Source organism: Eleutherodactylus coqui, chromosome 1 (assembly GCF_035609145.1).
Source record: "Eleutherodactylus coqui strain aEleCoq1 chromosome 1, aEleCoq1.hap1, whole genome shotgun sequence".
NCBI lineage: Eukaryota > Metazoa > Chordata > Amphibia > Anura > Eleutherodactylidae > Eleutherodactylus > Eleutherodactylus coqui.
Genome location: NC_089837.1, coordinates 297378218 through 297394661, shown reverse-complemented (window position 1 = coordinate 297394661; position 16444 = coordinate 297378218). Strand labels below are relative to the sequence as shown.

The 16444-nt window shown below is 39.6% G+C and overlaps 1 protein-coding gene across 4 annotated transcripts in view; it reads right to left on the bottom strand.

Moving 5' to 3' along the window:
- Positions 1 to 16444, bottom strand: part of VAV1 (vav guanine nucleotide exchange factor 1) — a 72823-nt gene that overhangs the window by 15642 nt on the left and 40737 nt on the right. For all 4 annotated transcript variants that reach the window (XM_066574043.1, XM_066574050.1, XM_066574061.1 and 1 more), the window contains 6 exons: positions 15577 to 15680; positions 11081 to 11180; positions 6082 to 6177; positions 5937 to 6005; positions 3626 to 3712; positions 2097 to 2182 (listed from right to left, as the gene is read on the bottom strand). In XM_066574043.1, the coding sequence (XP_066430140.1) occupies positions 2097 to 2182; positions 3626 to 3712; positions 5937 to 6005; positions 6082 to 6177; positions 11081 to 11180; positions 15577 to 15680 (542 nt within the window). The remainder of the gene's footprint in view (positions 1 to 2096; positions 2183 to 3625; positions 3713 to 5936; positions 6006 to 6081; positions 6178 to 11080; positions 11181 to 15576; positions 15681 to 16444) is intronic.

Here is a 16444-nt window from a genome sequence, read left to right as displayed (position 1 = left end):
GTCTGTGCATTCCATCACAGGTGCTTAAAATAGTATTATGATGGAACCTGTCAATGGAAACGAATGGTATCATTCACTGTCATTAGTCAAATGGACATTGCCTTGGTATCTGTCTGACAGGGATTCTGTTCACTTCTGTTATATTTGCAGTACAGTATAGTTAAGTACGTTATTCTACGGGTATAACTCATTGGGAATCCTCACAGAAAATATTCCTACGTTGGTACCGGACGCCGATGTGGTGATGTGGCTTGCTAGAATGAATATAGAATTAGAGATGTTTCTGAGATGTGTAGGAGAGGGTGTGGGGTGAAGGGTACATATTTAAACATGTGGTGGTCATGCCCAGTTATCCTTTTCTTCTGGAATGCGGTCTTCGATCTCATTTATTCTGTAACACGCCAATTTGTGTCCCTGGATCCGGCACTGGCTCTTTGTTTTCTAAACACTAGTAGGCTGTCCCCTCTTTACTCAGTCCTCACTATTTTAGCATCCTGGTTAATGATTGCTAGACAATGGAAATTGACTGGGGCTCCTTCCACTTCAGAGGTCATAAACTCAGTCAATCAAACATTCCACCTGGAGAAAATGTATTCCCACAGATACATCATGAATAGAGATGAGCGAGTATACTCGCTAAGGCTAACGACTCGAGAGAGTAGTGCCTTAGCCGAGTATCCTCCCACTCGTCTCTAAAGATTCGAGGGCCGGCAGGGGGCGGGGAGCGGCAGGGGAGAGCAGGGAGGAATGGAGGGGAGATCTTTCTCTCCCTCTCTTCCCCCCCGCTCACCCCTGCTCACCACCACAACTCACCTGTCACCCGTGCCGGCAGCCGAATCTTTACAGACGAGCGGGAGGATACTCGGCTAAGGCACTACTCGCTCGAGTAGTTAGCCTTAGCGAGTATACTCGCTCATCTCTAATCATGAATCCTTCCTTGTTAACCTCATGGAAAGACTTGATGACCCCAAACCCCGCCTAGGCCTGGGGCCACCCTGCTGTCACTCACTGTCAGTCAGTGAGGGCTTTCACCTTTATATACATAGATAATAGAAACAAGCAGAACCCTTGTCAAAATTGACACACAAGTGTTGTCCGTTTTACTAATGACAGTTTGTGTCCTTTCGGGGGTTCCGTCACAATACTGTTTTCAGTTCTTGTGATGGAACCTCCTGACAGAATCCCACAATATAGTGACAAATGATATGTGAATGCTCACTTGGAGAAATCATTATTTTGCAAACATTGTGTTTTAATTTATTTATTATGTCTTTAGCTGGATTCACACAGTCGTAATTAGCTGCGCGACGGAGACACGCACAAGCACACTGCAAGTACGTAATGACATGCATACTTGCTGCGTGCCACCAATCCCAATGCACTTTCTTGGCATGTATATGCACCAAGATAGAATATGCTGCAATTGTTTTCTGCACGGCTCATGTGAGCGGCAACACAGGAGTGTATGGGAGATTGCTACTGTATATTATGTGCACAAAAACCTTATGGGTAATATGCAATTAGCATACAGTCATGTGAGCCTGGCCTGCATTATGAACTCCTGAACCAATGTGTGGCAAATGATCGCATAGGTTCCTTTATATGTCCACTTATATAAAAGGTATCTCAAACACAACGGCAAGCTCATACTAATGTTACTGGAATCTAATGATCAGCTTTGCCTGCTACATTTTATTTTGTGTAAAAAAAAAATGCAGAAGAAAACATACCTATCAGGATGATAAATTCAAAACGTGGTATAATATGCTACAATTTATTTTACATACAGCAAAATGGTGCATTCACACAGCATGATACGCAGCGTGCTCACAGACCGGAATACACTGTAGTTCTGCGTCCTCCTGCCTGTAGGAAGTCTTTTTTTTAATGCGCAAATATACAGTGTATTTACACATGTGAAAAAAATGTGTATTTACGTATTGATTACATTGGGCTCTTACAGTGCATAATACACACAAAGATAGGACATGTCACGTGTAATACATAGCGTATATACTCTTGTGTAAATGAGCCCTAAGAAGATAATGTAGGCCATTGGCCTTTTTGAACCTGTCACAGGAAGGTTTTTATTTTACCTGTCCAGTTTTGACTTCTTCTCTGCAGTAATGATTTTCAGCTCCCCATCGGTTTTTGGTCTTCCATACTGAGCAAGAGACTCATTCTAAAGGCATTAACGAGGTCAGATTAAGGAACAATCTATATGAATATGTCATATGAGAGCACATAAGACGACACTTGGAATCAAATACATTTAAGGTCATGATGTCCAGTTAGCTACATCCAGGGTCATATATGTATATCTACACATGCAAATACACATTTAGAAAGCTTGCAGAAGTTGTTCATATACAAAAAAGTCAATAAAAGTAACTACAAATGCAGAAGAGAGTTACGTATAACTGTATAAGACACGATGATATACAGTGGGATGTGAAACGTGTAACATCTATTCTTTCAATTTAAACGCAGTTTATTATATATTTTTGCCAGTTTTTTTTTTAATCAAGAGTTTGTGCTTTTCCTCCGGAACAAACTAGCAGCAGCATCCAACCAGAGAAGCATTTTTTCTTTTTAACACACAGCAGAAAAATAGAAATAACCCTGAACATAGCCATGGCAACGAGAATGAAAACATTCATTGTACGGTTGCAGGTAGCATTCAGCGAGCACTACACAATGGAGGTGAGATTCATAGTACAAAGTGACAGCTTTACTATTTCATGACTATACATGTTTATAATGTATTTAAAAGTCCTTTAAAGCAGACGCGGCCTTAGGGCTGCAAGTACAGATATAGCTACATACACATTAATGGATTATCCCTGATTTCTCGACGGACATACAAGTCTCAGGAATATTCTTAGGTCTTATCTACATTTGGATATTTGTATCAGTATCTGTAAACCAAAACCAACAACTTCTGGATGGGATATGGATGCTAAAATCTGCCAGTATTATGACTACCTGTATAAGGTTTTATGAAAAGATTTGTACATCTTCCATGTTATGGAACCACTTCTGACTTTTGTTGAATACTACTGATGCAAAATACTGACTAAAATTTACAAGTGTGAATTAAAGGGGTTGTGCCAAGAATGTCATAGAGCAGGTTCCATCGCTCCTGACCTCTTTTTATGACCCAAAACTTAAATGTTGCCCAGTAAGAACAGTGCCATCCTGGCTGACCTTCTGCTGCTGTTATTACAGCTCAGCCATTCATGTAAATGACTATCCTGTAATTCTACATTTCTCTGCATCAGAAATGTCAGGCTGCCCGCAGCTTCTCCTGGCATACTCAGCTATTTGCCGGGAGTGCTGAGAGCAGGACTTATAAGGGAGATCAGCTAATCACCCTGAGCCCCACATTCTCACAGGGGTTGTGCTTCTTGGCACAACCCCGTTACGTCTCAGGTCACACTCACACATAAGGGTTTCACTTTGATTTAAACTAATAAACTTCATCAAATAGTGTAAAAGTGTGATCACTATATTTGTACAAAGTTTAGAAAATGTTTGTTATCTCCTTCTTGTAATATTATGTCCTTATTTTTCAACTACACATTGCCAGTTCCCCTAATACAATGTAATCATAATAAGAATATACCAGATTTTCAATGGAACACTGGAAGTTGGTGATTTGCTTAATTGTCTCATTATCCCTCTTTACTTCATTTACACATTGTGCCAAATCCTGTGGAACAACAAAAATGCATTTACTTTATTTATTATCAATTTATATTTATTTTGTGTCCTTAGAACACGACAATCACTGCCAAAGCAGTTAACTCGTTAAAATCGCTCTTATATTATTATATGTAGATCTGAAATACATGAGCAAATGATCCAATTAGCAGCATACAATTTAAATTGGGATAAGAAGGAACAGTACATGTAGTCATATAAATGGTTGAAAGGGAAGTTATCAATCTATATTTTAACTAATTTAAACCAGATACTGACATGTGTTCTGATTTTCCAATCCGTTATTATTTTCTGATTGTAGACTTTTTACGTTATTTTCTGTACATGATTATGGGGCGGCCATCTTGCCCAAACTGCAATTAACAGCATTTAGATATAAGCTTTACAGCAGCCACTGATCATAGGAACAAGATTCTCATTGACTTCTGTAGGAGGACTGTTCTAGGCATATTCTGTGACATATGCAGAGGTCTTTGTGAAGGGAAACATAGAAGATAAGCTGTGACCATCACCTAATGTGAACAATGAATCCTGTATGAGTGTGTGTATATATATATATATATATATATATATATATATATATATATATAATCCCATTTCTGCAGGGGGAGACAGTTTAATTATCACTAGTGCCTTTAGTCTTCTGAATAAGCTCCAGCCCAGGAAGGGTTGTAATATATAAGCGTGACCTTTTATTGTAACCCTGCTTGTGCTAACAACTACTGAAAAGTTCTCTCTGTAGAACAGCAAGAGTCATCCTATGTGGCCAAGGGGCGAAAACTACAGGACTTCAGTAAAATAAAATTTTAAAAAATTATATATATATATATATATATATATATATATATATATATATATATATATATAAATAAAATTACCAAAAATTCTTAAATATATGTTAAGCATGAAAATGTAATTTAAACAATAGGTAGTTTTTTAATGACAAATGACATAATAAATGACATTTTATTTTCATTTTGGGGAACATTATCATTTTAAGAACTTTTTAAAGGGCCACTAATTTTTTAATTCATTCATTATGTAGCTATCCTCCTAGTATATGTAAGTGAGCTAGTGTTACCTTGGTTTTTTACGTCCAAAACTCTTGGCCTCTTTTACCTGGTCATGTGATCTCAGTTTTCACCAGCTCAGATCTACTTGGGGGGTTATATATTTATTTTCTAATCAATTTCTTAGCCGGTCTGATGCTGTTGGACAGGACCTTGCTGCAGAGGGGCGCAGTCATTCCTGTCACAGTTAGTGATGATGAACACACAGCTATGCTAGAGGAAATCACAGCTCATCCTCCTGACTGCATACTAATAGGCTGTAGCTTATTCAGAAGACTAAGGGGGCTAGTGATAATTAAACTGTCTCCCCTTGCAACCAGAAATGGTATAGCTATAGCTATGCTGATGGATCATGGGATAGATGTGCAAGTAAAAGCAAAATCTTCCAGTATCAACATGGTGGCTGATAACGGGCTGCACTGCAGGAAGTGGCTGCAATACACATAGGAGACTTTCACTGTGTGATAGGCAAACAGGTAAGGGACACAGAGATGGAAAAATAGGGTTTCGATGGAGTGGCCCTTTAATTAACTGAACTTTAAATGTGAGATGCTAAACACTTTATTTGTGGATCATATAGGATGTGGTACTTCTGCTGACTCTATTGCAAAGACCGTGTCCAATGACTGTTATGTATGCAGAAATAAAGAAGGCTGTTATAAATGTTACAGACATGCAGGACAGTTATATGTCCCTGCACAGTAGTTAGTTATTCTTATATACAGTATATGAGTAGCTGTCTGTGAGTATATAACCAGGATGATAAAAGCTATTGTTTACACCAAAGTTTGTTCTTGTTGTTCAGAAGTTTATTCTAAGCTCTGCTAAACGAAACCCATTTTTTAATTTAAGGTTATTTCCAAGCTGCAAACAATCATAGATTTCCTTGCAGTAGCCAGCCAATCAAATGAATAGCCAACGGTGTAATACATACCATAACGACAGGCTGGATCTGCCTGAGAGCTGCTCTTTTTTGGACTGGCTCATAGAGCAGCCAATACGAAATGTGAAAGGGGTTGTCTTCATGGGACATTCCTAACACCCAGAATCCTCAACGTGTAAAACGCGGCAAAGCTAGTCATGGCTGTACTTTTATCTTTGTATATGAGTATTCAATGGGATCACCTTGCCTGTCACACTCACCCTCATTGCATCTAGAGCTTGCTTCAGATTCTCTTTCTCTGTTGTTTCCATAGTGTGTTTTACCAGCTCCTTGACAGACATAAAAGAAGGGTATGAGAAGTCAGATATAAGTGTGCAATTAAGCATCTTTGTAAGACAAAATTACCTGTAACAATAGGTGATATTTCAAAACTCGCTGCATCGGCACCATCAGTAGATCACGCAGGGAGAAGCGACCGTTATTAGCTCTCTGGGAACATTCCTGCAAAGCAGAGTTATTATCAATCATTGTGTTCTTTTACTGCTCATTACTGGTCACTTATGTCCTTCACACTGCAAGCAACGCAGAGCAAATCATATTCATCTAATCAAATTGTCTGGAAGTTCAGTATTTTTTCACTTTGTGTTTTCTGTGCAAATAAAAAATGTAACTGTTTTTATGTTCTCTAATCTCTCTGGAACACAGTGAACTTGCTTCGCAGCCATGAAGGCCCCATCTGCTCACTCACTGATTTTCCTATAGGTTTTTTTTTTATTTCTTTCAAATAAAAGTCTAACAAGCAACTAAACAACTTATATCTCCTCTGATCATGATTACTTTATTCTAACTTTTAGGAATTTGCATTACTTCATTTGGTGGAAAAGAGGATAGGAGAAAAAAGATACTAGAGGATGAAAGGAAGGAGAAGACATGGCAGCAAACAGCAAGGAAGAGATTCTGGGCAAAAGAAGGGGAAAAAAGGGCAAACATTCTAGAATGGGAGGATGAAAACAGGGAAAGGATTAGACTCTACAAGAGGACAACATGCAAGGAGAAGAGAATGGGATGGAGAAGACATGGAGACAGAAATGGAAAGCTGAAGCTGAATGGGTTCATTCTCATTTGCCAATTTTAAGCATACAAAAAAATAGAACATGCACATTTCAATGCGCATTTAGCAGCAGAGGTGTCCGTAGAAGTCTATGTGCTAATTCAACATCTAGACCTCATTAGGCTAAATAGCCATTTAAATCAGGGTGTGTTCATTTGCTAAGTGCAAATGAAGATACCCTGCATGCGCAAGAAGTCCATTACAATACACCGATACGTATGCAAATCAACCTCATTCATAGCGCAAATGATCTCCTGAAGCATGCGCCTTTGCGCATACACTTGCATGAAGGAGCTCTAATTACAACTTATTGTATCAACAGAAAAGGATAAATCAATTCGGATATTGAAGTTGTTATAGTGAGACAGCGTCTGTTACCGGCCATGTTATCAGTAAGGCTGCATTCACAGGGGTGGGTGCAATATCCTTTTGACAAAACTGCATCTGGCACAGAAATGGCATGCGAAAATCACCCGTGTAAATGCGCCCCAAGAGCTCATATCCACAGGTGTTATTTCACTACATATAACGTATGCGATGCACGGCCGCGTGATATGCGGTGAATAGAGTCAAAGAAAGTCAATGGACTTTTATCGATTTATGCACATAAGCATGTAGACACTGTGTAGATACACATGAGAAATAAATCGCAGCATGCTCTATTTCTCGGCTTACCACGCAGCGTGAACCCTATCCATTTGTATATATTACGTATGGGCATTGTTTTCATACACAGTCCCCGCTATGAAATAGAGCGGGGAATTAAAAAAAAGAGTCACTCTGCACTTGACTGCATGTGTGTGATACACAGGCATGCACAGTACACTCCTCGCCATACGCGGGAAACCCATAACGGTTTACTGATATGGCCGCGGACATGAGGTCTAAGGGAGATAAAAAAATGCAATCCATTCTAAATCCAATATCACAAGAGTTTGCAAATATTGCTATCAGGTTCATTGTCTTTCAATGAAACAGATCTGCTTTCTGTTTCTAGCGGCCCATTTAGACACAACGATTATCGCTCAAATTTAGCTCAAAATCCGTCTTTTGAGCTATAATCATTGTGTGTAACTGCACTTACATTGTGCAGTTTTTGTTATCCCGTTGCTCATCGTTGTGAAAGACGACGATGCGCCTTATCAGGGATTCACAGCAGGATACAGCTCATACTATTATTTCAGCTGTATCCTGCTCCCTAATCACAGGCTGAGTATGAAGAACAGAGCGGTCCAGCTTTGTTCTCCATACCCGGCACGGAGAACTCGGCTGTATGACAGCCGTGTGCTCTGTGCAGAAAACATCTGTATGCAGAAGACAAGCGGGGACACCCTGCTTGTCTTCTGTATCCTCCGCTCCAAGCGCTTGGCTATACGACAGCCGGGCGCCCGGAGCAGGGAACAGCTGGATGCAGAAGACAAGCTGGGACACCCCACTTGTCTACGGCATCCTCCGCTTGTCTTCTGCATCTTCCGCTGGCAGTGCAAGGTGATCGCTCATCTTGAGCGATCTTACACTGTAAATGACAGAACGATTACCGCTCAAAAGTTGATTAAGTGACATCTTTTGAGTGATAATCGTTGTGTCTAAATGGGCCTTTAGATTGGATTATTAATTACATTGTGATCTCCACTGTGACAAAAGCTGCTATAGATGTACAGCACTACAAAGTATCTCAGCACTAGAGTCAGTACAGAAATTATGGTCACATTAAAAATAAAAGAGCAGTTAGAATATATTAGATTTTGGTAAACCAACTGATCTTACTGTTCTTATATTTTGTGGTGGCATGTACAAAAAGTCTTTAATATCCTGTAGGATTGCAACTAGATTATAGATTACTAGATTACAATTGACGGAGTAATCCAAAAAAGTCTAAGAAGTGATAGAGGAAGAATGCCGAGAATGAAGGCTCCATAACAAGAAGAAGAGAATCCGGCTTGCGGTGAGGTGAACTGGGGGACTGGAGGAGCCAGGAGAAGATCGGCGAGGAGAAGTTGCGGTAAAAAGACTGACGGGAGAAATAGGTAAGTATTGATTTATTTTTTCTAATGACAGAACCCAGTTAAATCACTTCTTTTAAGACTTGGATAAAAGCCTATGGCAGTCAGTGCAATGAAATCAGATTTGTTTCGGGAAAAGGTGGACAGTTGAAACTTTTACAGGAGTTGTATTATAAAACAGAAGCATCAATGCAGGGGCTACATAAATGCCATTATTCATGTACTGGAATATAGTGTCATTAGAACTTGACATTGCATACTACACAAGCCTCTTAACCACACTTTAACAGTCACACTTAGGGCTCCTGCACACTTGCGTTTTTCTTGCACATTTTTTCACGCGATATCACTGTGTTTTTTCACGCGATTGTCAATGGGACTTTCTAATGTTAAAACTGCATCGCAAGTTTGTGCTTTGCAATTTCTGTGCGATGCATTTTTAACATTAGAAAGTCCCATTGACAATCAAATGAAAAAAACGCAGTGATATCGCGTGAAAAAAAGGCGCAAGAAAAACGCAAGTTGGTATTCACCCTTATGGGTAGTTGTGTGATACATTTATGGATATTTAAGCGAGATGGTATTATGTCCCCAATATGTTATGTGTGGAACCAACAGGAACATTGATAGCTTCTGTAGTCCTAAAGCTACAGATGCATCCATAGCAAGACTTCCTGTAGTACATACTGCAGTGCTCGTACATACTGTAGTGCTCGTACATACTGTAGTGCTTGTATATACTGTAGTGCTCGTACATACTGTAGAGCTTGTACATACTGCAGTGCTCGTATATACTGTAGAGCTTGTACATACTGCAGTGCTCGTATATACTGTAGAGCTCGTACATACTGCAGTGCTCGTATATACTGTAGAGCTCGTACATACTGAAGTGCTCGTATATACTGCAGTGCTTGTATATACTGTAGTGCTTGTATATACTGTAGTGCATGTACATACTGTAATGCTCATACATACTGTAGTGCTCTTATATACTGTAATGCTCGTACATACTGTAGTGCTCGAACATACTGTAGAGCTCGTACATACTGTAGAGCTGGTATATACTGTAGTGCTCTTATATACTGTAATGCTCGTACATACTGTAGAGCTGGTATATACTGTAGTGCTCTTATATACTGTAGTGCCCGTACATACTGTAGTGCCCGTACATACTGTAGAGCTCGTATATACTGCAGTGCTCGTACATACTGCAGTGCTCATACATACTGTAGTACTCGTGCATACTGTAGTGCTCGTATATGCTGTAGTGCTAGTACATACTGTAGAGCGGGTATATACTGCAGTACTTGTACATACTGCAGTGCTCGTCAGTATATACCGTATGTACTAGCACTGTAGTGCTAGTACATACGGTAGTGCTCATATATACTGCAGTGCTCGTACATACCGCAGTGCTCATACATACTGTACTGCTCATATATACTGTAGTACTCGTGCATACTGTAGTGCTCGTAAATGCTGTAGTGCTAGTACATACTGTAGAGCTGGTATATACTGCAGTGCTCGTACATACTGCAGTGCTCGTACATACTATAGTGCTCGTGCATACTGTAGTGCTTGTATAAACTGTAGTGCTAGTACATACTGTAGAGCTGGTATATACTGCAGTGCTCGTATACACTGTAATGCTCGTATATACTGTAGTGCTCGTACATACTGCAGTGCTCGTACATACTGCAGTGCTTGTATATATGCAAACTACAATTATGCAACTCATAAGGAGAATGTATTAGGAATTATTAGTGGAAGATAAAAAGGGAGCTAAATGAGGAGCGCTGATTAAAACACTAATATGCTTAGGAAAGACAGAAAAATCTGTTTGCGTTGTAAAACATTCTAGCCCATGTATTTTGTGTAACTGGCTTTGGCAGGATGAGATACAGCATGAGGTACTACAATAGCAAAAGTATTATATACTGTAAGTGTATTCCATTCTATTATTATAACAATGCCTTTACTGTGTATGAGACTGTGGTATGAGAATGGTGAATGAGACATCAGTTGAGAAAAACATTGCTATCTAGAAAGAAGCATAACACACAACATATTTTACATATTGGTCACCATGTATCTTCTCACTTTGCATAGATTTGAAGCCACTTTTAACAATAGGCTGATGTGATATGCTAATTCCCAAAATAGAGGAAGTGGAAATAGAGGAGAAGAAGAATTTTGGTAGAACTTCTGAATTATATTGTTTAAAGCTATGTAATAAGTTGTCTAGATATCAAAAAGAGTATTTTATATTAATAAGCAACAACCCCCATACCTCCAATTTCATTCTGAATCCTTCATGTTCCTGGGAAATCTGTTCCAACCTTTTAGTGGCAGATTCCACGTGACTGCAGTATGTCCCATAGATAAGGAACCTGATGCAGAGAAAATCACAAAAATGTCATTCCTATGGTAGATTTATTTTTATCTCTGTACAATAATGTTAAAAAGACAATTTTTAAGGAGGGGGTGTAAATTATATATTGAGGTTGGGTTTGTTGTATTTCTTTTTTGGTGTGTTTTAAAGGAGCTGTCCATGATCAGAAAAAGGGGCTGTCTTTTCTTCAGCAGCTGTGAATGGTGTCACAACTCAACCCCATTCACTTAAGGAGTGCTAAACACTGAAATAAATCAACTGGAGATAAATCTGCCATCTACCCTGTTTGTCAGTCTTCAGGATTTTCTGTATATACGTGAAACAAACAGTCTTGTAGCCAATGGGGTGGAGCTTAATAATTTTTAGGGGAAATTCACTAAGCCCAGCATCTCCAGCATCGGGCTTAGTATACCTTTCCCTCAGTGCACAGAGCGCTGAATACATGAAGAGGCGCACACCTCTGCATGTATTCCGCACATTCTCACCAGGTATGTGCATCTACTGAAAAATGTACACCCGACCAAGCATACATTTTTTGGCATAATTTAACCCAATTTCACAGTTCGAAGTATGCATAAATCTGTTGGACCTTGCACCTTTCCCAAAAAAAAACTGCCACTTTTAGAAAAAGAAAAAAGCTGCAAAATTTTTGCTTAAGCAGCTCTCGCACAAAAATTTGTAACATTTCTAAGCCATTACTCCAGCATACAGCCTTTTGTAAATGTTCCCTTTTGTGTCCTACTGCTGCCTTACAGACATACACAGGACAGTGAAGAGGAGAACATGGCTGACCTCCTGGGACACAGGGAAGATTTATTATATTTTTCAAATTTAATTGGAATATGAGCTAAAATAGGGTCAAAAGATGATGAAGAAGTAGGGAAGAAGTGCAGGGATTTATTTTTTTATTTCATTTTCTACCCTGTTTCCCCAAAAATAAGTGTCCAGGCAACTATACATGTAAAAAGGAAATATTTTGGAGCAAAAATTAATATAACCCTGTCTTATTTTCGGGGAAACGCGGTATGTTTAATGTTCCTTTAAATGTAGGCAAGTTGCAATACCAGGTAAAACCCATGGATATGTCTTAGAAAAAAGAACTCAGAGAACCTTTTTAAGGAAGAGATAAAAGGCTTGACAGACATTTGCGAAAAAATGCAAGTAATATGAAAAAAAAGAAAGAATAAGGGTAGTTTTACAGAGTTTTAGGAAAACGTCACTGCAGTTTTTGATGCAGTTTTTGAGTAAACACAAGAAGTGAATCCATTGTAAGTAGAGGAGAAGTAAGTACTGTATTGCTTTATATTTCCCATTCCTCTTGAATCAACTTCTGGCTTTAGCTCAAGTAACTGCATGAAACAGTGCCACAAAAACAACATCTTTCTTCCAAAAAAACAGTGTGCCTGAAACAACACAAAAGAATCCTTGATGCTGGAACTAAGTAAACACAACCTGCCTGAAAGTAGCAGATAGTATCTACAAAGCAGTCTTCTCTAATTAATAGAAATAGCAGCTAGCGGTATATTTATGCTTTAAATCATTTTATTTTGGCTTACATATTTATTGTCTTTTAAAAATACACTGCCTCACAAAGAAAATGCCATACCATGAAGAAATGCTCAAAACGAAGTAAAATTCAGAACACAGATAGAGAAGCTCTGCAAAAATCGATTTTTATTTCAAGCAATTACACATCTCATGTGGCGCAATAAGCAGGATGATCAGTATGCAGTGGGGCCCCCATGTTGGGTTATACATACGTTAACACAACATGGCATTGATTCTGTCCTGGGCTATTGCTGACCATGTGATATAGACTATAGTCTAGAGTTCATTATGAGGCTGTGGGAGAGCAGTCACCCAACATCCAATCATGCCCCACAGATGCTTAATTGGAGAGAGATCTGGGTCAAAGAATCACCTGGACACCTTGCAAAGAATGCCTGCTGGTGGTCGCTGTAAAGGGATGTAAGTTATCAAGCTTTAAAATGGCATTGGTTACACCATGAATATGTTAGTGTGATGGCCTGCAGCACCGTATCAACATAATGGCATGCCATCAATGTTCCTCTAATGCATACTAGAGGTGATGAGCTGCTGATGCTTATGGCACCTGAAACCATAAATCCATATTGACGAGCTTTGTGGCGCTACAAAATGGTGGAAGGATCAGCTTAAATGCCACGTCACCTCCAGACCCTCGCCCATCAACTATCATTACTGAAACAGAATCTTGATTCATCACTGAACACCGCACCATACCATTCATCATGCCAGATAGCCCTTGAGTGACACCACTGCAACTGCACAATGATGGTGCTGCAAGAGTCAGTCCTCAAAACTGGCAGCTTGCCTACAAAGTTGTCTCAGCCAGTCTTCAAGAAAATGTCATAATTGATATTGGAGCATCCAAATCTGCAAAATGTCACCAGCTGTGGACTGTGGAGCTCCACTACTAAAAGAAGCTGGATGTGTTGATCTATGCCTTCTGATGGTCATCTCAGTGCTCGAGTGCAATTACGATGATGCACATTTCATTCTGCTGATCATCGTCTCCAAATTCAACCCATGCTTGCGGCATCTTGTTGAGTTTCTGCCAAATTATGATGCAAAGACCAACTCTCTGTATGTAGCCCTAAGATGAAACCTTTAATAAACTCATCCATTTTATGAAATGGCTCTCGACGGCATGTTACAAGTATCTTCACTCCGTAATCTTTACTCAGACAAAAGAAGCAACATATAAAGTAGTTTCTATGAGTGTCACAACATCACTAAAGCTAGCTTCACAGACTGGTTTTCCCCTCCATTCCTGGATGACTTGATTAGCCCAAAACAGCAATACTCTGCATGTCTGAACATACCCCACAATTGCATAAAGCTGCAACAAAATCTTCATGGTCTGGCATTTTCCCTGAGAAAGTGTAATTGACAGATTCTATCCAAGTTCACCTAAATGAATTTCCTGTACTGATTGAATTGGTTTTCACCGCACATATTGTAGAAAACAATGATGTGGCAGATAGGCTTACACAAGTTCATAATGTGCCTTAAGGATCTCCTATGTATACTAAATATAGCAGTAATGCAATTTAAGAATGTTCAGATATTGTGAGTTTCTATTTGTCTACAGAGCAGAACCAGTACAATATGCTTTTTGTGGTCATCCTCACAAAAGGCCCTTTTAGAGACAACGATTTTCGCTCAAAAATCACTCAAAACCATCTTTTGAGAGATAATCATTGTGTCTTAGTGCACTGACATCATGCAGTTTTCGTTAAGACGTCACTGAACGCTGATCAGCATGCTGAAAGATCAGCGATCAGTTATCAGAAATTCATAGCGGGATACAGCTGATACTATTGTTTCAGCTGTATCCCGCTTCCTAAAGACAGGCGGGGTATGAAGAACAGAGCGGTCCAGCTGTGTTCTTCATACCCCGCTCGGGGCGCTGTATAACAGCTGGGCTCTCCAAGCAGTGAACAACTGGTTGCAGAAGACAAGATCCCCCGCTTGGTTTTTGAGCGATAAGCGTTGTGTCTGAACCAGCCTTAAGCTAGAAAACAAACTGTATAATTTATAAAAAAAACAACGAAAAGAAAATAAAGGTCTTATGTATTTATTATTATCTGTTTATTGGTGTGTGATTTATACATTATCCTCTTAAAGAATCTGTTGCTGCCTTTTCACAGCCCTCTCTGAAATCGGCACAAGGCAGGGACAGGTATGATAATTAAAGTGATATGTCTTCTGTATGTATATGTGCAGTAGTTTGTTAGAAACTTGCATTTTATCAATAGCAGCCAGACACAAAGGACTACAAGAAGTAGTCCTCCATATTTATGAGCTGCAGCTAGTCCCACACCTTCCAGCTACTGATTGACAGCTGCCTGTCTATTACTGAGTCATTCAATGTCAAGTGGTCTAATGCTCCCCACCATATCTCAGATTTTGTTCACAATTTGGGCATTACACACCTATGGTATCAAAAGAAATTTCCCAAAGTTTTAGGTTTAAGCTATCTAATGGTTCCTGAATTGGACCCCCCAGTTTATTTTTTCAAATCTGAGTTATGAAGGTGGGGACCTTTCTTTTCTTGTTTTAGACCACTTGACATGGAACGACTCCATAGTAAGATGACTGCCAATCGGTGACTGGAGGACGGAGCTAGCTGTAGCTGATTAATATTGAGAACTAGTCCTATAAGTCTGGCTGCTACTAATAAACTGCAGGTTTCTCCCTAACTACTGCACAGATACACACAGCAGATATATAACTGTAACCAGTGTCTCTGGTCATCACCTGGTGCTGTTCTCAAAGACGAAAGCAAAAAGATGTTGGCAGATTCCCTTTAACTAGAATGTGCTCTCTCTACATGTATATCTTGTTCATACTTCTCTTTGTATTGAATAAACACTTGATGCAAGGTCTGACAGGTCTTAGGTGAGGTACAGCTCTTCGTTTCTAGCAAGAAGTTTTGATGGAGTTTCCTCAGATCCTGAAATAAAGGGAACATGGAGCTAAGCAAAATATTCTGGTCTGCCTAGGTACCTAAAAACCATGAGATTAGCATTTAAAATAAAAAAATAAATCTTGTTATTTGTATAGTGCCAACTTCTTCTGCAGCACTTTCAAGCAATTTATTACCCCCCACCAAGCTGAGTGCTCATTTTACCGACCTCGGAAGGATGGAAAGCTGAGTTGACCTTGAGCTGACTACCTGAACCATACAGGGATTGAACTCGCAAACTTCAGGTTGTTAAGCGAGACCTTAAGAACCAAACTTAAACTGTGATTTTTGAACGTGGCAGCAGTTTTGGTAATAGAAGAGGTTTTAGAGCAGGGAATTTTCAATTCCAGCTGCATTAAAGCATGTGTTTATTTATTTTTATTGGATTTTATATGCAGGATCAGAATTGCATTACATCTCACACGAACCAATTGAATTGAATCAGTGGCGTAGTTATAGGGGTGGTAAGGATCACTATTGCAACTGGGCCACTAAGCTGGGGAAATCCCCCTGAATCACACTGTACGCATCTAACTGTTTGGTGCCTGGATGATGGAGCAGCTGCAGTGGTCTGCTGTACAGCTGGTAAGATAGATGGCTGAGGGAAAGTGATGGTGAAGTCAGCATCACTATCAGTGGCTGACTGCATTTGCAATCAATTGGGATTTAAATGTCCTCAACAGCCACCTCCTCGATGAGATTGTGGAGTGCCATCTGAGTGTCATGGTGGCCTGGGGCCTTAATTGCATTAT